The 22,512-nt window shown below is 37.6% G+C and overlaps 1 protein-coding gene across 1 annotated transcript in view; it reads left to right on the top strand.

Annotated features, from left to right (window-relative positions):
* Positions 1-21,400, top strand: part of ARSJ (arylsulfatase family member J) — a 40,191-nt gene extending 18,791 nt beyond the window's left edge. Inside the window, exon 2 of the mRNA XM_006119238.4 lies at positions 18,856-21,400. Within this exon, the coding sequence (XP_006119300.2) occupies positions 18,856-20,251 (1,396 nt within the window). The 3' untranslated portion in view covers positions 20,252-21,400. The remainder of the gene's footprint in view (positions 1-18,855) is intronic.
* The last annotated feature ends 1,112 nt before the right edge of the window (positions 21,401-22,512 follow it).

Genomic DNA, 22,512 nt, shown 5'->3' with positions numbered 1-22,512 from the left:
CTGTTTTTGGATCTCTTCAGGACCTGAAAACAGCAGAAAGATGAGTCCTTTAACCTTCTAGGATAATTGACTCTTTATATTATCTAGCCTGCCAAGCTGATTATCTGATTACCTTAATCATCTTTCATTGGGGCAACTAATTGGTGTCTGAGTACTCAGAGTTCAGGGTTACCTGTTCACTCCTGTGCTCTATTCCACTCCATTTTTTACTGTCTCATTAAAGAGAGATGACCCAAGTCATCTGAGAAGAAAATCTTTATAGGTTGTTGTAGCTGTTTTCAGTTCTAAGCCTTTTATAAAACATACACAAACATGACATATCCAGTGCAGCTGTAGCTTTTTGTTACACAAACATATTTTAACTGCAGCAAGAGGAGAGTTAATTGTGCTGCAAGTTGAGGCATAGGGGTTGGATGGGGATTTTTTTTTTGGTTTTTTTTTTGAGGGGTTAGGATTATTGTTTGTTGACAATAAAGGATAACAAATCTGCAATAGCACATTGGGTATAACAGAAGACAACTGAAATTCATTTAATGGATCAAGGAAATAGAGTTCAAAGACTCTTAATACACAAACAATTATGTAAAAACGGGGGAGACTATGTAAGTATGCTATGTGACTTAGCATACATTTAAAGAGTCAGCATGAAATGTTTTGACTTGCATATTGCACAACCAAATCCAGCTTATGTATTTCAAGAAGAAATATGTCTGACCATGGCTTTCTTTATTTAATTGTCTCAGGATGTACTATGTTTCTCAATATTATAATTTAACGTTCCATTTTCCTGTTACTTGTAGACTTCTTCCCAAAACCACAAAGACTGCCAGTGCTTAAAGCTAGTGTGGCGCCTGGTATTTTCTGTATTTGATATATTAGATGGGGCAGGATTTTGATACTAGAATCTGCAGCTACAGAACATTTCCATTTTCCAGGAGTGTTTAAAATTCTTTTGGTAGGAAGGACTCTAGACAATAATATTTTTAAAAGTACCTTCCAAGAGATCATGGGATGGAGCAATAATTTTTTCCCATTACATATCTGATGGTGGTATCTTCATCATTATTTCATGTCACAGGGCATCCCCACTATACGTCCAAGATGCGTTCCAAAAAATGTGGGCGTATAGTGAAACAACATAAAGTGGGGAATTTTTTGTATTGCTCTTAAGTCAATTCTGTGAGAATTCATTCTCACCTTGCATAAAATCTGTAGAGTGCATAAAGGCATATACAAATAGTCCATAGAACCATAGAACCGGAAGAGACCTCAGAAGGTCATCAAGTCCAGCCCCCTGCTCTAGGCAGGACCAATCCCAACTAAATCAACCTGGCCAGGGCTTTGTCAAGCCGAGACTTAAACACCTCTAAGTACCTCCACTACTTCCCTAGGTAACCCATTCCAGTGTTTCATTACCCTCCTAGTGAAATAGTTTTTCCTAATATCCAACCTGGACCTCTCCCACCACAACTTGAGACCATTGCTCCTTGTTCTGCCATCTGTCACTACTGAGAACAGCCTTTCTCCATCCTCTTTGGAACCTCCCTTCAGGAAGTTGAAGGCTGCTATCAAATCCCCCCTCACTCTTCACTTCGTCTTATTTTACATGACCAAATATGGATGTGTTGTCGGGGGTGGGGTAAGGTGAACTATTTCCCATCAAAATGTATCTAGAAGTCAATAAAAACAATGTCTGAGTTCAGTTAGGCCCTGATCTCTTGTTCATTGAAGCTAGTGGTAAATGAATCAGGACTTTATTGCATTTCCTCACCAGAGTTTCCCTCTGAAAGTCTAAGGTTTCATGTATTTTTCCTTCTTTCTCCCAACCTCTTTGCCATAAGCATTGTATTGTAGCAACCATCCTTCCAGTCAGAGCTGAATGCAGTTTCCTTTAGAGAGTACCAATGCTGCTGCGGTATTGGCCAGATTGGTTGCTTGCTTCAGAGTGGTACAAGAGTCATGGTTCTTTACTGCTACATCTAGACTACATGCCTTTTTCGAAAGAGGCTTTTTCTAAAGATACTTTAGAAAAAGCCTCTTTCGAAAAAGAGTGTCTAGACTACAACCAATACTTTCAAAAAGCAAGCCGCTTTTTTGAAAGAGAGCACCAGGCAGTTTGGATGCTCTCTTTCGAAAAAACACAGTTTGCATTACATAGTGCCTTTTTTTTTTTTAAAAGAGCACTTTCAAAAAAAGGTGTTCTTCTTCGTAAAACAAGGTTTTCCACAGTCAACAAAACTGCCATGTTCTTTCGATTTACTGTTGACAGAACACGGCAGCAGTCTAGACTCAGGTAAAGATTTTTCAAAAAAAAAGGTCACTTTTTTTGAAAAATCCCTGTAGACTAGACACACCCTTAGATTCTGAGAGCAGTGTTTCTGTGACACTCTTCGTTTCTTGCTGATCAGAAGCTTGAGTTAAAGTCTCAGATATCTTTTGTGGTATCTCATTGTGCTTCTGCTAGGCTTTTTGGCTTATAAATATGCTTGTTTGAGCACATTTTTTAAAAGGTTTTATTTTTTTAAGCAAATAAAATCTATGAAGGCTGTGGTGAAAATTTTAGGACTCTACTGATGAAAACTTGAACCTTTAAATATTTAGGAATCTGGCACGCATGTATTAAGAGTGTGTTAGTATTGTGTAGCGAGTTTTATAATGATGATCAAATGAGACAGGTGTGAAAGGCCAGTTCAGTGAAGATAACTAAGCTCACAAATTGAAGAGACAGTTTGCAAACTTCCAAGGTGCCTCGGTGATATGAATGAGACTGTGAAAACGTATTCATTTGATGGTACGTGCCCACTTGTGTGAGAAACATGGTTAATGGGTTCTTGAACAAGTACATGTCTGTTGTTGTCAGATGCTATTTGGATAGATGACAAAGACATATACTTAGCTCGTACTGCATGTACTGAGTGTATCAACATAGCTATTTTGGGCTGGAGTTTGGAAGTGGTTGATTTAATGCAGAACTGTAAATTTGTGTGAAGAAATTTCTCTCTTTTTAATAACAGTTCCTTATTCCTTACTCACTTGCTCCATCTTAGGAAGGGATGACATGTGGGAGGGGCACAAAGGGTCACATGCCAACCTCAAACACTTTTGGGGGAGGGGCAAAGGGTCACCAGCCAGGTGCCATCCTGTTCATAGGATGGTTTGGGACAACTGCCCGGGCCCCGGGCTTTGGGGGTCAGGGCAACTTGGTGGACTAGTAGGGTGCTTGGCTAGTCTCTGCTCTCACCAGCAGCAGTGGGAAGCAGCTCTCAGTTGCATTGCTCTGCTTCACACCACCGTTTAGTGTGGGGAAAGTTCCACTTCTTCCCCCAAGGCCACTCCCCTAAGCAATGTGACTGGGAGCTGGAGGAGCAAAGCAGAGTGGGGATGGGTTGCTTTGCTTCCACTAGGTGCAGGGAGTTTAGGGTAAGAGGTGGAATGGGAGCGGGGTGAGAATGGGAAGAGGCAGAGTGGATTGTCCTGCAGTGGTTTTACATACCCAGCAGTCACCAGTGATCTTATCACACACACTTTTTGTCTCTTTCTTTTTAAGAGGAAGAGTCCCAGGTTTTTTCAAATCTCTCCTCATACGGCAGCAATTCCCTGCCCTTAATAATTTTCATTTCCCTTCTTTGTACCTTTTTCCAATTTGAATATATCTTTTCTAAGATGAATCAACCAGAATAGCATGTGGTATTCAAGGTGTGGGTGCTTCATGGATTCATAAAGTGGCATTATGTTATTTATTATCTTATTATTTCTTTCATAAAGGAACTTAATATTAGCTTTTTTGATTATTGCTGCATATTGAGCAGATATTTTTCAGAGACTCCAAGATCTTTTTTCAGTGGTAACAGCTAATTTAGGCCCCATTATTTTGCATGGATATCTGGGATTATGTTTCCAATATGCTTTACTTTGCATTTTTCAACATTGAATTTCATCTGCCATTTTGTGGCTCGCAGTTACCTTGTTTTGTGAAATCTCTTTGTAACTCTTCACCTTCTACTTTGAACTTCACGCTCTGGAATAATTTTGTATCACCTACAAATTTTGCCTCTTCACTGTTTACATTTTTTTTTCCGGATCATGCATGAAGATGTTGAACAACACTGGTCACAGTACACATCCTTGCTACTTAACTCTCTCCATTTTAAATACTGACCATTTATGCCTATTATTTCTTTCCTGTCTTTTAACCAGCTACTAATCCATAAGAGAACCTTTCCTCTTATTCCACAACTGCTTAGTTTGCTTAAGAGCCTTTGGTGAGGGGCTTTGTCAAAGACTCTCTGAAAGTCCAAGTACACTATAACCATTGGATCACCCTTGCCCACATGTATGCTGACCCCCCCCCCTCAAAAAATTCTAAAAGATTGGCGAGGCATGATTTTCCTTGCCGGGGAGACTCTTCCCAGTAAATCATCTTTACCTGTGTGTCTAATAATTCTGTTCACTACTGCAGTTTCAACCAGTTTGGCTGATATTGCAGTTAGGCTTTCCAACCCCTTATGTGTCAGTATGACATCTGAAATACTTGTTAAAAAATTGGTGACACATTAGCTGTCTGCCTGTCATCTGGTATGGAAGCTATGTAAGTGATAAATTACATAACTCAGTTAATAGTTCTGCAATTTCATATCTGAGTTCCTTCAGAACTCTTGGGTGCATACCAACAGGCTCTGGTGACTTACTGCTGTTTATCAATTTGTTCCAAACTGGGGAAGATTTGTAAAGCCACGAAAAGTGTTTAGGCGCTAATTGAAAATTGAACCTAACTGCCCTTTTTGAATCTCACCTATTTCGTATAGAGGGCCACCTATTGGTATAAAGATTTGCTGTGATGTTTGTCATGTGGTTCGGCTTACGAGAGGAGCCATAAAAACTCCTCAGATAGACTCTTGTTAACTTTATTATGTACAGAGTAGTAAAAGAAGGCAGTGCAAGGTTACACAGATCTATTTCAATACACAGGATAGTTAGCACAGACAATAATATAACATCTACACCTAGGACAATACACAAGATACTTAATTTTAAGAATAGGGATATACATGTACTTATTTCTATAAATCACACACAGTTCCATCTCTAAGACCCTTACGATTGTCAGAGGCCTCGTTGTTTCCCCACACACAGAGACATCCACAATGCATCGGTTGGTAGGAACAAACACAGCTTCTAGTTGCAGCGAGTAAGGTCGTGGGGACCCTTTACCCAATCCCTCCCACCGATGATCTTTTCTGCATTTACTTTTATAGCATGCTCAATTAAAATTTTACAGCTTCATCCTTTTGCCCTGCTATATGAATCCTTGTGGATTACATGAGGACAACATTTAGATGTTACTTTCTTGACATTTCATGGGTTTATGTTTTCTGCCTTCTGTTTCTGCAATTTTAAATGCATGATTTATTGCTTTTTGGGTGGAGTACCATTGTCAAATCACTCAAGGAGATGCAATAACTTTTAATGTTGTTTTAAAACAAATGGTCTTAAGACAAATTTTCAATGATTAGTTAAACTGAGATGAAAGAAACTTTAATCTGAAAAAAATACAGATGGCTCATTGTAGCCAACATGAACATACAGTACAAATATTAGAACATGGTAAGGGTTTCTTAACAATCATTAACATTTTATGAGAAATAAGTCTTCATCAATGTATAAAAATAAAGATATTCATTCACTAAATAAAAATATTGACATAGCAAGCTGTTGTAAAATATGTTCCTCAGTCATTACAGATGAATAATCATTATACAGTACCTTGCACTTGCAGTTCTGGATTCTTTCACCCAGAGATCTTAAGAGATTACACAAACATTAAATAAACCTCACAACATCCCTGTGATAAAGCTATTATTATCCCCATAATGGGGGAGGGGAGTTAAGGAACTGAGATTACAGGCTTAGTTTTCAGAAATTTTGAACAACCACAACTGCAACTGAAGTCAGTGGGAGCTGCCAGGACTCAGAAATTCTGAAAATCAGGCCCAATGTGATGTGACCAAGGTGCCCTAGCAAGTTTGTGGCAGTGCTGGGAATGGGAACCAGGATGCCCATTTTGCTCCAGTCACTAGAAAACTGATGTACTTAATAATAGAGATAGGAAAAATCTCTCAACCTGCTTTGTAATCTGAACTGTAGAACTCAGAATAGCTCTTGAATAAATTGTTCAAGTAAACAGAGGACAAGGCACCTGGCTAATAGATATCCTGCTCTTTCTTTTTAAGTTGTACCTGTTTTATCTTAAACTTTAGAACAGGTTGTGAATGGGCCAGGACAGGGAAGGTGGCATAGAGGGAATAATGTTGACACCCCTGTATAGCAACCATTGTGTGAATGAGGAGCACAAGCAATGTGAACTGGTAGATCTGTCACTTTCCTCCCCATACCTTCGCTTTCCATTCCCTACGTATGCAAGGTACAAGGAGGAGGGTGTATAATGATTTCTTTTGCCGTGTGTTGCCCTGAGGACATCGAAGTTAGTGCTTCTCCACATGAACACATCTTAACCTGACTTTAAGGGCTGATAAAAAGAATCTTCAGAGCCAGATTTTTAAAAGTATTCAGGTACCTGAAGATGCAGATGGGAAACTAGTAGGTATTTTTAAAAATCCCAACTCCCATTTAAATCAATGAGTTAGGTACCTGGGCACTTAAAAAATCCCACCAGGGACCTGTTTGTATCATTAGACAGCTAAGTACCTTTAAAAATCAGGCCCAGAGCTCTTACTATGTTCAGAAGCAGAGGTGCATCATCAGAAAGTAACGCAGCATGTGTTTATCTTTGACTTTAACAGGATTTAAGCACAGACTGGAAATGCTTTATAAATTATAAGCCTCAGATTCTTATAATTAAACCAGCATTTTACTAGAATACTTATTGTGATTCATTTAGCTTCTGTTACTATCTAAGGATCTCTGCTTTCATTTAAAAAATAGTTTCTAACCCTCATAGTAGCAGAGAGAACATGAAAACATGAATCCTACAGGTTCCATCCACAGATAGCAAGAGAGAGAGAAAGAGAGAGAAATCTCCATTATTTTGTTTTTTTAAAAAAACTAATGATTTTTAAGGCAATCTTCTGAAATGCTAGGGACTGACTTTGAGTTGTTTAACTTTGGAAGTTAGCAATACTGTGTTTGGAATTTGGTACCACATACACAATTTTTTTAGTGACCACCAGTCCATGTATTTTGAAAAATTTTCTGTAACACATAACAGACAGTGAATAGTTAACATCTGATAAATGAGGTATACCCCAACAAGATTGACATGCACGTCTGAGGGAAAAAATTGGGGCATGAAACAACATCCTCCGGAGCTTCTGAGAATATGGAAAGAGAAGATCAGAAGTATGAGATTTGACCCAAAACTAGTGAATAGGAGCCTTTCTTTTACGGTTTTGAATCAAGTTCATAAACTAGGTTTATGATATTTCAGATTCCCAAGGAAGGGGAGCTCTGGGGCATGTGAGGGACTACTGAGGGTGCTGGAGGAGTGTGTATGTCTGTGTACTGGAAGAAGTATCTGAGAGGTGTTGGAGGAGGCACCTCTGACTTCATTCTTGGAGGAGAGAGGCAGTCTGCACCTTCCTGTAGGCCTTTCCCATGCCTGAGGACACAATGGGTGGGCAGGATCTAGCAGCTGTGGTTGCAGAGAAGGAACCAGTTGGCACACAGAGATCTTTCTGAGGTGCAACATCCACTCTGCAAAAATCCTGAAGGATTGTCTTTTACTTGAAAAATCTGCTTGGACCAGAGAGTGGAAGATCAAAAAAGAGGTAATGTCTGGAAAAACCTGAGCTTATGGTAAATCTACCAAAAATCCCATCTATTACTTGAACATTACTGTTTCATTGAAGTTTTTTTTCCTGAGTAATGCATTCCCTTACTTTAATGTGCAGTGCAGCAGTCTGTATTTTCAAAAGGCCATCTGTCTTGTCATCAGCTATCGGAGCATGTTAAGTACTAGCATCGCTCAGCCACGCAAATGCTTTTAGGTAGTGGAAAATAACCATTAAGAACTGCCATATAATACAATTAAGTGAAACAAAAAATAGCACGTAGGATTAGTTTGTAATGGATTTATTTGTGTTCATTGCATTGAAAATTTATCACCAAGACTTTTTGAGAAACTGATTCCAGTCTCATTTTATGCCAATGTAACTCCACAACCTGCAGTACAGTTATTTTGATGTATTTTGGTATGGGATCAAAAACAGCCACTAACTTCTTAAGAGTATAATTTTAATACAAATATTGAAAATAGACATTGTATGACTTTGTATGTGTTTAGTATTGGACATAAGAGTCTTCAGACTGTCACAATTTAAGCAGTCTTTTTTTGTTACAAAATTTATAATCATGATTTACATGTAAGTCTGTCATTATTATAGGTATAGACAACAATACAGTAGAACCTAATGTTGTCCATACTCAGGTTTAGATTGTACTCTCCATGTGAATTCCAGCAGATCTTCCCAGAGTAGAGGAGACAACTCTGAAACACTGGGATTCTGTGGAAGCTTCTCCAGTGGTTCCAGGTGGACATGGCTTTGTGTTGTCATCCCACTAACCTTGAGAAGAAAAGTAATGGAATTTTTCATTACTATACTGTGAACCAAGCTCAGTTTTACTATTATTAAGAGTTTTAAAAATAAACATTTGCTAAGTATTAGTATCCTGAGGGTTCTCCATCGGTTCCTACTACTAAATCAGTCTCTGGGTCAGGTAATGCTACTGCCTCACGCAGGGCATACAAAAGGAGAAAGGAACAGATCCTAAATTAGAAAATGTGGTTCCAAAATCTATCTTTAGGGACAGATGTCGGGCTCTCTGTTTCATGTTGAAATCTAATCTGAGTTAAAGTCACAGTGGCATCAGTGACTAAGGGTTCAAATATAACCTGTTTCCCTTCATCCCCTTTGACAAACTTTGGACTGGACTAGACTGGTCAGGACAGGGATTGTTTCTTACTAGCTAGACGTTTGTATGTATCAAAGCTACATTACCTCTCTCAATCCCAGAATATGGATTTTTTTAAAATTTTTGTAAAAAATATTGATTCCACAGCAGTGTTCCCTGGAATTTGGGCACTTGTGCGACCACGTAGGAAAGATTTAAATGCTGCCTGCTGAATAGCAAAGCACCCATAGCTGCAATTTTTGTTTCTACTGGTGGTATGCATGTACATTCCTTGGTGCACATAAAATTTTATTCCTCAAATGGATGGAAAAATCTGCAAATGTATGGAAATGATTAAAGAGAACATAGTTCCACAATATTCATAGATGTGGGAAGAGGCCTCCATGTTTTCATTATTCTGCATGAATTTCAAAAACATCTTAAAATAAGTAAAACATTGTGCATTGAATGATGACATTCTGTGAATTTGATTTTTCCTTTTCATGCCACTTAACACTCCATGTAACGTTTGATGTGTTAATTGAGAATTGTCAAATGACTAACAGTAATGAAATAGAGTATACTCAGCTACCCACTCATTTCTTTGTTTGAGATACAAAGGCACACCTACTTGCATAGACACCAGTTCAGATGATGGTAATAAGGGTGTTTAAATTCCATGTTGAACCTGTTCCATGAATAAAGTAAGAACTTTAGTTTCTCCTGCTTTCAATCAGGCACTTCTCAGTAGAGTGAAAACTGCATTTTTTTTAAACTTAACTCATTGCTCTTTGTTTTAGCCTTTTATTTAAGCTCATGTCCAGCAACGCTAATCATTTTCTTGAGCAAAAATTTGTAAGACAAGAGTTGCAAATGAAATAGCTGATGGGCTGAATGACAGACCAAAATGATCAAAGATGTATCCACCCAATGGAAAGATAAGAGTGGAGTTGAATGAAGTTCCATAGCTCAGTTCTGAATGTCTTACAAAGGAGGAACAGTGAAGATTAGCTGGTCTATTTCAATGGCCTAGGAGAGAAAACACAATTCTGAGAGAGAAGAAATAATCCATGTTACCTCAGATGGTCATGGTACCCTGTACAACCACGGACAGTCTGTGCATCAGATGCATGCAGAAGAGGATCTGTAGTCAGCAATATGTGACAGAATTTGTTGCTGTTGGATTTTTTTTCATGTAGTACATAAAAACAGGAAACTTATTTTGCAGCCATTAACGAATTGATATCACATCACCAATTCAAAAATAAAAGCATTCATGTAAATATTAAGACCCTTCAGCTCTAATTTCTGCTGTGAAGAAAGAAGTATTGTCCCTACTTAACAAATGAAATATATGAAGTGCTAATAGACTGGGACTGACATTTTTCAGATGGTCTTAAAAGTGTTAGATGCTCATCTCCAGTCATGATACAGGTTGTGGAAAAAATATGTAACAGAAACAGGAATAAAACTTGGATTGCCAGTCTCATAGTCTTATAAACTTAGTTATCTTTCCTGCCTATCACACATTGACACCTATGACAATATACCAACAGCACACCAAATTGTGTGCTATTTAAAAGTTAAAATCCCATTTTGGTTTCATCCAGTTAAAGCTATTGTTCAAACTATTGGGCTGTAGCTTTTCTTGGAAACAGTTCAGTTCTATCAGAAGGTTTGGGGTTGCATGTACCTATTCCTGGCATACACCAATCTCAGGGTACCTGTTGTAACAGCACAATAAAAAGTCAACTTTCTTTATTATGCTGCCAAGAATGCAGTAAGTGATTAAAATTAAAAAGGGGGTTGTTAGTAGACATTTCATCACACAGATTGCATAGCTTTTATTTTCTGCTTAATACTCTCACTTTTCTTTCCAGCTTTGAAATAAAAATTATTACATAGTTAATTAATTATTATCAGGCCAGCAGTATTAATCAGCACATTTTCTGTGTTTGAAATGCTTTACAATACTTTTGGGGAAAATGAAATATTATCATTTTAAAAGGTCTATATTAAAATGTTGATATTTTACATCCTATCACAAGAATACTATTGTATACAACACTTAATTATGCAGAACAGTGGAAAAAATAAAGATGAAACTGCACAGAATAACATGTCGATGAGTATTCCTACACAAAGAAATTCTGAGCTAGGAAAGAGCTGCCATTTAATTAACTTACAACTTGGTTCTGCCCTCATCTCGCTGAATAGTATTTTATTTCTAAAGTAACCCCACTGGAATCAATTGGGCAAATCAAGAAGTATGCTTAACTTTATGTAATTTAAGATGACAAAATCTGGTCCCCTTTTTCTGTAATTCCTACCTTTACCGGGAAGTCTTAAGCATAGGTATATCAAGGTAATAGTATCTATAAATATCAAAAAGAGACTGAATCTTCCTCTCTTGTATGTAGTTGTTGCATGGATGATTAAAAAATGGTGAGTAGTAATCTTTACAGAATTTAGACATAGATATGTGTGTATTTTATTTACCTTTCCACTAATCCCTTCCCAATAACCCCAACTTTCAGATATTGCTGTGATAAACTGATTCATATTGTGTTTTACATTAGTAGGTTACAGTATTATTTTTCCTGTGTATAGTCTATTGCTTTTTGGATTCTCTTCCTTACCCCATCCCCCAGCAATTCTTTATTGCTAAGACAAGATCCTCCTACAGTATTAGGAGCCTGTATGAATCTAAAGTGCTGTGTATATAAATAACGCACATGGAGGAAACTAATTCAGAAGTGGTTTTGCATGATCAAAGTGCCTATTTTCATTAAAATATATGGAAATAATTGTTCAAAGAGCATTTCAAACATCAACAGATATAGATGCTCCTTTTATTTTACATATCTGAAATGTTTCTTTGTGAAAGGCAAACAGATACTTTTCATGTTCCATATGAGGCCATTTGTTGAATATATTATTCTTCAGAAAAACTTGTGTTTATCTGAGTTTCAAAATTTCAATCATGAGATATTTTGGCTGAACAAATTTCACACGTACACAGTAATTATTTTTATTTGGGGTGTGTAAAAATGCAGATGTCAAAACTGATTATTGCATTACTCCAGCCAAAATATTTCACATAGACATTGACTGATAGCTCTCAGCATGTTGACATTTACTCTGTCTGCAGGAATGGTTGGCTTGGGGTATTATTAATGATGTGAGATAACAGAGCATAGGTTAAGTGATCATAATTACTTTTGTCACTACCAAATTGGACTGGATGTGAACTGTTTGGATGGGTCTTTGGTGGCTTAGAAAGAGCAAGTTATTAGTCTCTAAACTTCCTGGAAGACAGGAATCTGCATCAGTGAAGCTATCAATATTATTTGGTCTCTTTGCTTGAGGACTCAGTGGAGAAGGAAAGACTGAATGGAAATGCATGTTGACAGTTCTGTCACCTGGAATGGTATCTGAGACATGGCACAGAACACACAACTAAGGGAAAGCAGCCCTTATGGTGGTGCACGTTTGTACCTTCTCACTTGGGGACTGATCCAGAGCTGTGCAAGGGCTCTTCTGTAACTCAGAGGACCCTCTCTCTCCCAAATATTCCTCTCCTGTTCCAATCCCTAACACACCCTACACTGGTGCTCAGAATCTGACTGTCTCAGATTTTGTGCCGGGGAATTCCTCCCCATCTATATTCAATGTGTTTCTATGGCCTTTTTCTTGGAATGGCCGTGTGGTGACAACCTCATGCACTGTGAATAAGGTAGGACTGTCACTGGTTTTTTTTTTTTCTTATTTCCTAGAGAAACAGGATCCCAGACTCCAAAATTTGTACTTTCAATAGTATTATATTGAATTGAAAAAAAAGTCTGTACATACGGTTACATGAGTTCACATGTGCACACAAGTAAACTGAAGTTCTTCTGAATTGGATATGACAACATTCTTTTTACAAGACTGTCTCATTGTGACATTACAGCCACATGCATTTTTTTTCTTCAGAATATGACATGATTCTGTCATGGAGAGAGGGAGAGAATGATCTGCTTTCAGTTAGAGCTTGGAGTTGGGTGGAAGGGCTGGATCTGTGGCAAGCAAGCAATTATTTAGTCACACTTTTTTTGTTTTCGTGTCTTATATATATGTGTGGGATTTAGTAAAGATGGTACCTTGATTCTGCAATCCATTTTTCTTTACAAATATTTGTGATAAAGTTGGGAATTTTTTGTTCTATTCCCAATAAACTCAGTGCAAAGGAAACAATAACCACATACGCAAGCACACTGTTTTACACCCACACATTTGCCTTTAACCTTTTTACTTAATCCATTTTAAATAAACTAATTGTCTCAGTGAAGGAGAAGGTTAGTAGAATAAACAGTGGTTTGAAAATGGGAAGTAATATATGAAAATATGTCATATTGCTGCATTTCTTGGAAGGATGGTAAGATAGTGAATCTGATTTAAAAAATTCACTGACATGAGGAAATATAATTTCATCTCCCTGTACAAGCATTTCCCTTTACATCCAGAGACATACACCCCAGAAAATGCAGATAAAGGTTTCTGCGTCCCGTCTCGTATGGGTCCTCTTTTGTAGAGGGCCATTATTCCTTAAAAACAGATTTTCTAGTGCACTGTCTCTCACCAATGAGCTGTTCAAGGACTCTCTTGCCTCTAATGTCACAGTTCCACCAAGAGCGAAGCAAAGGCAAAATACCACTTGGTTTGAAGCACATGCTTGATACTGCATAGTTGAGAGCATAAAGGCAGCATAAGGAAATCATTTGATAGCTTGATTCTCCAGCTTTAGAGCAACTGCTCATCAGTCAATTGAAGCAAAACTGCCCTAATAGAATGCAAAATTTGGCTTAGTTGCCATTCCAGAGGTAGGGAGTAACTAACTGTAAGTGTTATCTGAGATACCACAGATTAGTGACTGTCAGTAAAATTTCTTTTCTTTTTTTGTTTTATAGCAAAAATTGGAGTTACAGACTGGAATTTCACGTCTGTGAGGGTTCTGGATGTTCAGATTAGAAGTATTAACAGTAGTAGATTGAATATTTTAAGTATTGCGAAATTAATCAAATTGCAGCACTGTGATATAAGGCTGAGATATTCAAAATATTTTAAGTGAGTTAAGCCCCCAAACTGCAGTGAATTTCAGTAGGATTTGACTTCCTTAACTTACTTATGACCCTTTGAAAATCCCAGCGGAATTGTCTCAATTTAGTAAATGATGAATATACTGTTTTGACCAAAATTAGGACATAGCATCCTAATATTGCAATGGGAGAATTGATTATATCTTCTCTAACAGAAAATCTGAGGCACTTCAAATGAGACCAAAAAGTGAGGCTACCTACGTGATAAAACAGTTAATAAAGGTCAACTGTTCTTTCTACACGCATACTGTATTTAAAAAATAACTTTGTTACAATTAGATTCATGACCACATAAACATTGAAGGAATATGAATGAAGCTACATAGTATGACATGGGTTGTACTGTCTTCACAAAAGTGTTCTATGTGAGGAAACACAGTGATTGCCTGCAGAAGGCTGCCTTTTTTTTTAAATTACATTTTCTACTGTGAAACTATCCTGTGGTTTCAAGATTCAGTTGTGTTGTGCTTGTGTTCCATGAATTATCACTTCAAAATAATATAATTCTAAACCAGAAGACCGAAATGACAAAATACTAGCCAGATTCATGTAGACTTATGTCTGTTTAAACTCTGATGGAGGTTCCCAGAAGTGGAAAAGTCACCAACCATGAGAAACAGGGAAACAACAGTTCTCCAAAAACTGGCCAGGAAGTGTGTGGCTTTTGCAACACAAATTTCCTGTAGTCTTTTCCACCAGGGCTCCAATGCAGATCTAGCCATAAGCTGAAGCTGCTAGCCACATGTGGGAGAGGTAGAAAAACGCCCTTCTTATCATAATAGCGATGATTCCCCATGGTCCTATGGCACAAAGGGCTTTGCTGATGCAGGATGATTCATAGATTCCAAAGCCAGAGGGACTAGTGTGTTCAGCTAGTATAAACTATAATGCCATTTTCTATGCACTGATGAAGATTAATACTGCCTCTCTTTAAAACTACAGGAAGAATATTGCAGATAGGCAGAATATATTACCCACAATCCTGAACTGGCAGGAAAATAAATTAGATGACCTAATAAGCTTTTTCCATCTTTAATTTATCTTATCCTAAGAAATTCTGATGTTCCAAGAAGGTCATATACTGATCTATAACATTTCCTTGATTTCCTATAGGATCTCATAATTTCAACAACTCTCTCTCTGGAACAACTGCCACATGTTCTACTTGGTCAGTTACTTCCATAGATACAATGTCTCTTGTACTAAATGTAATTGCTTACTTATGGGCCTGAGTCAGCAAAGTACTTGACATCAATGAATTACTCAATTCAGTGCATTTTGGAATTGAAACCTGTTAGCTGTAACTCATGCACACTATATTGGAGTCCTGAAACAATATATACCATTTCACCTTTATGTTGTGGTATCCAATGTCTTTTGAAAATTAGAAATATTGTATAAATATTCAAGTTAAAAGGATGTATCTTAGGGCTAGTGCATGAAATAACTTTAAAACTTTTTGCTAACCCCACACCATGAATAATGCATGCAATTCTTGCCTTCCCATCTTAAAGATAGAATTTGGGGAAACATACAGAGAAGGGCAACAAAAATGATTAAGGGTATGCAATAGCTTCCACATGGAGAGATTATAGACTGGGGACTATTCATCTTAGAAAAGAGATGACGGGGGGGAAGGTATAAGACTGAGTGATGTAAAAAAAGTTATTAGAGAAGTGTTACTTTTCTCTTTACATGACTGTGTTCTTCATTCCCCTTGAGGCATCTGTTACTGACCACTTGAAAGACAGGATAGTGGGCTACGTGGGCCAGGGTGGCCATTCTTATGTTCTTTGAACCCTTTTTAACAGCTGTGGGTTTTTTTCTAGGGATATATGTGAAATTCTAATGCATTCATGGAAAGATTGGAGCAGATTCTCAGCTGATTTAAATTAGTTCAGCTTCATTGGCCTTGCCAAATGTCATTTGCATTGATGGCATAGTCCATCATTAATTTAGGATCCTCTTTGTCCTTGTCTTTGTCGTCTTATTCATAATCATCAGTAGTGATCGCTGTATTTAATGCCGAATCCCACTTCAAGTCTAGCTTTGGATTTTCTGTCTTTCCTCTTTTTCCTTCAAAAACAAAACAAAACCAGGCAAATCCCTGCAGACAAACAAGCTTTATTGCAATACTGAAACTGGGAAACCAGTCCATTCAAAAGTCTAGAAATTCAACAAATTCAGTTCACTTTGATTTTGATGATGCTATGCTGATTTGTCAGCTGAGGATCTAGCACCTTACATTCCGAAACTGAACTTTTACAACATAATATCTACTCCAGTTTGTGGCAAGGGGTAAGCATAGTATAAAACACGGCAAATGGAATTGGACTTGTCCAGTCTGGAACAAAAAGGGGAAATTAATTTTCTCATTCAGGGTTTGGGAAGTAGAATTTTTTTAGAAGTTTCCATCCAATTTGGTTAGAAGTTTCCATCACATTTGATAAGCGTAGGTAAAGATGGAATTTGTAACATCAGAAAACAAGGTGAAGACAACACTATGATTTGAGCCTGTATTTTTAAGAAAAGTCTGTGAAAAAGCCTATAGAGCACCAACAGCCAGAGGACCTATGGAGTAAGAACAAGAGTCTTATAGTATCTTTCCAGTGCAGTCCCTTTAAATAAAGTTTCCATTACAGATGAGTAAACAAGTCAGAGTAAAAGTTAGATAACATTAAGCATCTGCAGCCATCTGGAAGAATTATTACAGTGGTTTTACTGCAAATATCTGAGCAGCCTCCATGCTAGTAAAGAAGTAATAATAGAAAACAATACAATGAATGTTGCTCTAATTGCAGTTTACAATAAATAAAAATCAATCTGCTTTCATATAGGCACATTTTTAGCTGAAGTTTACACACAAATTCTGCTTATTTACTTCCTCTGCAAGAGCATAAATACTGGTCTATTCTGCAAAATTTAGGTACATAAAAACTAGTTATAACTTAGACATTGGATTGGGGATGAGGGAGCGATGGTACTTTGGAGCGATGGTCGTTAGAACTTTGGAAACAGCAGAAATCACACGATTATCTTTTATGTAAATTGTATTTAAAAAGATCAAAGTATCAGAAATGGGTAAAATTAGATTCTGCATCACAGTTTGTCAGCATTTGTTTTGTATTTAATTGGTTACAAATGCTGTAATTATGATAATGAATTCCAGACTATTTAGCATAGTCCTCCTCTTTCTGCGTATGGAACTAATTTCAAGCAATTTATTCACAAGATATACCCAGTCTTACAATAGAAAATCATAAAATGTACAGAATTTTATCTCAGATTGCAAGAGAGTCACCATGAGTAAAGCCGCTCATAAATTTACCTTCCACAGACCCAAACAATCAATGCCTGTCACTTATTGCCTTTGTAGTTTTATTCTTAAGTGAAGCCTGTGGGTCATGCAAATAATACAAATTGCAGAATACTTATGTTAAGAAACTTTTCCCAGAAAAATTGGTGCCATTTTCCTTCTGCAGTAATCCATGTCTTAACTTTTGCTTTGTGACAACCTGAAGTCAGAAATTCTGGGAGGCGACTGTCCCTTTCTTAAAAGCCCCTCCCCCAGCCAAAGGCCCAGGACTAGGGTTGCCAAATGGTTTAACAAAAAGTACTGAACACCCTCCCTTCCTCTGCCTCTCTGCCCCCCCCACTCTCCCACCCCCACACACACACACAAATACCCGGGAAAAAATTCTGTAGAGCAAAAAAAAAGAGGGGGAGGGGAAACCAAAGTTGTCGAGGGGAAAAAAAAGGCACTGCGGCTTTAAATGGCCCTGCACTCCCCCGCCAGACATGGCAGGGGAAAATTGTCCCCACTGGGCTTCCATCCAAGGGAAACAGGAAATACTGGACATTTCACATGTCTGGTATTTTCTGGGTTTTTTTACCGGACGGAGGACCCGAATAACGGACAGGCCAGGTGAAAACCGGACACCTGGCAACCCTACCCAGGATTCAACTAAATATGAGGGACAACTAAAAAATAAGAGGCTAGAAAGTGAAGGTCACAGGTCATAACTAAAAGACACTATAATCTTAGTAGGCTAATGTTGGAGGGTTTATAGGTATTCTTTATTTATATAGTAATTGCACACAGCTCTACAGACACTTGTCCAAAAAACTGGTCTGTGCTTTCAAGAGTTTGCAGTTTAACTCAGCCAAATACTAAGGAAATGATTCATACACAAGATGGCACAGAGACACTGTCAGTTTTTCACAGGTCCTAGTGTATGTAGGGTATACTGAAAAGATTGACTATTAACCTTTAAATATTCCTAAAGTAAAACACCTGCTATGTTCCTGTTTCAACAAATGTCTTGGCATGATCTCATTATTCTTTGAAATTTACACTTTTAAAATGTTTCCAACAAGGACTTTTTTTTTCCCCACAGACACATTTGTTGTTCCTATATATTGCATGTGTGTTCTTGTTTGTGGATAAGAAAAATTGTTCTTCTTGGCCTCTGATTACAGGATGAGAAGTAATGGGCTTAAACTGTAGCAAGGGAAGTTTAGGTTGGACATTAGGAAAAAACTTCCTGACTGTCAGGGTGGTTAAACACTGGAAAAAAATGTCTATAGAGGTTGTGAAATCTCCATAACTAGAGATATTTAAGAGCTGTTTGGATAGACATCTATCAGGGATGATCCTAGATGGTGCTTGGTCCTGCCATGAGGGCAGGGGACTGGACTTGATGACCTCTCAAGGTCCCTTCCAGTTCTAGTGTTCTATGATTCTATATGTCCAGATACATTTATTTTCTCTCCCTTCTAATATGTATTTCTCCTTTTTGGTCTTTTTCAGATACCAGATACACACAGGTCTTCAGCATTCTGTCATAAGGCCCACCCAGCCTAACTGTTTACCTCTGGATAATGTGACTCTACCTCAGAAGCTGAAGGAGGTTGGCTACTCCACCCACATGGTTGGCAAATGGCATTTGGGGTTTTACCGTAAAGAATGCATGCCGACGCAGAGAGGATTTGATTCTTTTTTTGGCTCACTCTTGGGCAGTGGGGATTATTACACTCACTACAAATGTGACAGCCCTGGCATATGTGGCTATGACCTCTATGAGAATGACAATGCAGCTTGGGATCATGACAATGGCATATATTCCACACAGATGTACACACAAAAAGTACAACAAATCTTAGCCTCTCATAATCCCAGGACCCCTATATTTTTATATATTGCTTATCAAGCTGTTCACTCTCCACTACAAGCACCAGGCAAGTATTTTGAACATTACAGATCAATAAATAATATAAACAGGCGGAGATATGCTGCCATGCTGGCCTGTTTGGATGAAGCCATCAATAATGTGACCCTTGCTTTAAAGAGGTATGGTTACTATGACAACAGCATTCTCATCTACTCTTCGGATAATGGAGGGCAGCCAATGGCTGGAGGAAGTAACTGGCCTCTCAGAGGAAGCAAAGGGACATATTGGGAGGGGGGAATCCGTGCTGTTGGATTTGTCCATAGCCCCCTTTTGAAAAACAAAGGGGCTGTATGTAAGGAGCTTGTGCACATCACAGACTGGTTCCCCACTTTGATCACATTGGCCGAAGGGCAGATTGATGAGGAAATCCAATTGGATGGCTATGATATATGGGAGACCATAAGTGAAGGCAGACGTTCCCCAAGGGTGGACATTTTACACAACATTGACCCTATTTATACCAAAGCCAAAAATGGCTCGTGGGCAGCAGGCTTTGGGATCTGGAACACAGCAATTCAGTCAGCAATTAGAGTAAACCACTGGAAACTACTGACAGGAAATCCTGGATACAGTGACTGGGTCCCCCCCCAGTCTTTTAGCAACGCTGGCCCCAATCGCTGGCATAACGAAAGAGTTTCTTGGTCGGCTGGCAAAACAGTGTGGCTTTTTAACATAACTGCCGACCCATATGAGCGAGTGGACCTTTCTGGTAAGTATCCAGAGATAGTGAAGCAGTTGTTGCGGAGACTTTCACAGTTCAATAAGACTGCAGTTCCTGTTCGATACCCAGCTAAAGACCCTAGAAGTAATCCTAAACTTAATGGAGGAGTCTGGGGCCCATGGTTTAAGGAGGACGAGAAGAAAAAGAAGCCAGGTAAAATGAAGGGAGAGAATAAACAAAAAAAGAACAAGAAAAAAACAAATAAAAAAAAGGGACAGCCCTTAAATTGCCGTTTGCACCTTGCTAGTGGATAGGATCGACTAGTGTCATTGCATAAACCTAAGTCAGACTGGCTCCAACTTTCAGGAGCTCATGACATTCCACCAGCATAGAAATGCCAGCTCTGCACTATGATAGACTGAAAAATCTCCCCTTCTGGTTTGTTCTCCGTTATACCAGTGCCAGTTATCATGATACTCTACCTGAAGAATGTATAAATGCCTATGTGGCAAATGTTCTTCTCCAGCACAAATGATATTGTCCCATCACAGCAACATTCCAGATAGCAATGGAAATAACTTTCGCTTTCAGTGTTTCTCTGTTTGAAGGATACTTGGTGAGGTGATTTCATGTCCAAAATAGACATTTCTATAATAGTATGGAAAAATTACTGATAGGTAATCCCAAACAGGTAAAGATGATCTATTGAGAAAGGTAAAACCCAAAATCTGACTGTCAATTTAGGTTATATTTGATTATAGTCACCATGTTTCTTTTTTTTTTTTTAATTCGGCACAGCAAAAGGTTGACCCTTAATCATCTATTTCCTTTTTTTTAAAAGCTGCTTTTAATTAAATTGTGTTTGTCTTGCATAAATGGGAGATTTTTTTTGTGTGTGCCAGGTTCCACTGCTTTCCAATAAAAACGAAAGCACAAATCTGTCTCAGTTAGCGTATGTCTTATATTATTTGCCATAGAGGTAGGCGGAAATATATTTGAGCACACCACGAAAATGAATGTAATGTTTATACACTTTAATGTCACTCTGCTACAGTACATAAAAACATAATTTATTTTACAAACATAAGTCAATTACTTCACTTATATTAAAGTTTTCACAATGGGTGATGCAAGCCACCTTTTTGTTTTATATGATTTTATTTGTGCTATCATTGGAGGTTTTATTTTACATATCTAAAGCTGCATAGTACTGTAAAAACACAAATTACTGTAAACATTGCTAAGATGCAATAGAAGAATGATTCAGGTGCATCATTTTTTATATATTTGCCTCCAGTTTGAATGTATCAGAGTGATTATTTGACTCAGTAGTCACTTGGAATATTGTTGTTCAATTTTTTTAAAGAATTAGACTAGCTTTATGTTTTGGAAGGGGAAAAGTTTACTCTAAGCCTTTTATTTATATATCTATTAAAATATTTTATTTTTGTGGCATTCATAAATGTCTTCTGTCTCTCCTTTCCACCAAAGGTCATAATTGAATTCCTGCTTTGTTTTTTGTTTTTTGCTTTTTAATGTAGGCTAACTGTTATGACATTTTATTTCTAAGATACAGCTACACCCTTCAATGTGTTGTTGAATTCAGGATACTATTAAAACTGTATCTTTATTTACAAGGATGCTAATGCAGAATTTTCCAGTATCTAGATAAATGGTTACAATGGCTTTTTTAATCTTTCTGTATTAAATTATCTACTGTAATTCAGAGTTTCCATGATCATTGAAAATCTGCATCTTAACACATAGCAACTGAAATTAATGCCAACTCATCAATATGCTATAGATAGCCATCAGCTACTTGGGGTAAAAGTTTTCTATTATATCATTTCAACCATTAGAAACACAGAGCTTGACTTTGACTTCCAATCTGTAGGCCTTTGCAGTTAATGGAATTACACCAGTGTAAAATCAGTGTAATTTGAAATCAGACACAGGTCCAGTACATTATATTGTTTTAAATTGTCTCTGAGAATAATATGTTAGCTAATATCCTCTAACAAAAATCACAAGTGTTCAAATTTATATAATGACATCAAAACCAAATCATCATCAACACAGCATCAAAATCAAGTGTAGTTTGGTTTCTTCGTTCAAGGATGGACCTGAAATATTTTTAAGGCACCCTGAGAAGTTCTCATAACATATGTGAAATATATAGACTTGACTGAGGTGTGGATATTTTTTTTAAAAAAGGGTTAAATATTGACCTAGAGTGGTGTTTATTGGGAGAATCTGGTTTTGGGTAAACAAAATTACAATATGAGGTAAATTGGAAAAAGATTTTGAAACGTTATAGTACTAGGGAGATTTCTAAATGCATACACATCAACTTTTGGTCTTATATAAAATACCCTTACACTGGAACCCAAACCCACCATCAGAAAAAAAAAAAAAGGTTTCTCAATTGTCCTATAGAAAGGACCAAATTTTCTATAGGAAAATGTTGTATATTTGACAGGACTAAAGCACATAAGTTATTCTCTCAATGGCTAAGACCACAGCTCTTTAATAACAGTGCAGCAGCTAATTCATTTTGTTGCACCAACTTCTAGCA

Source organism: Pelodiscus sinensis, chromosome 5, assembly GCF_049634645.1.
Source record: "Pelodiscus sinensis isolate JC-2024 chromosome 5, ASM4963464v1, whole genome shotgun sequence".
In the NCBI taxonomy this organism is placed as follows: Eukaryota; Metazoa; Chordata; order Testudines; family Trionychidae; genus Pelodiscus; species Pelodiscus sinensis.
Note: the sequence above shows the minus strand (reverse complement) of the source record. Positions and strands in the feature narration are given on the sequence as shown.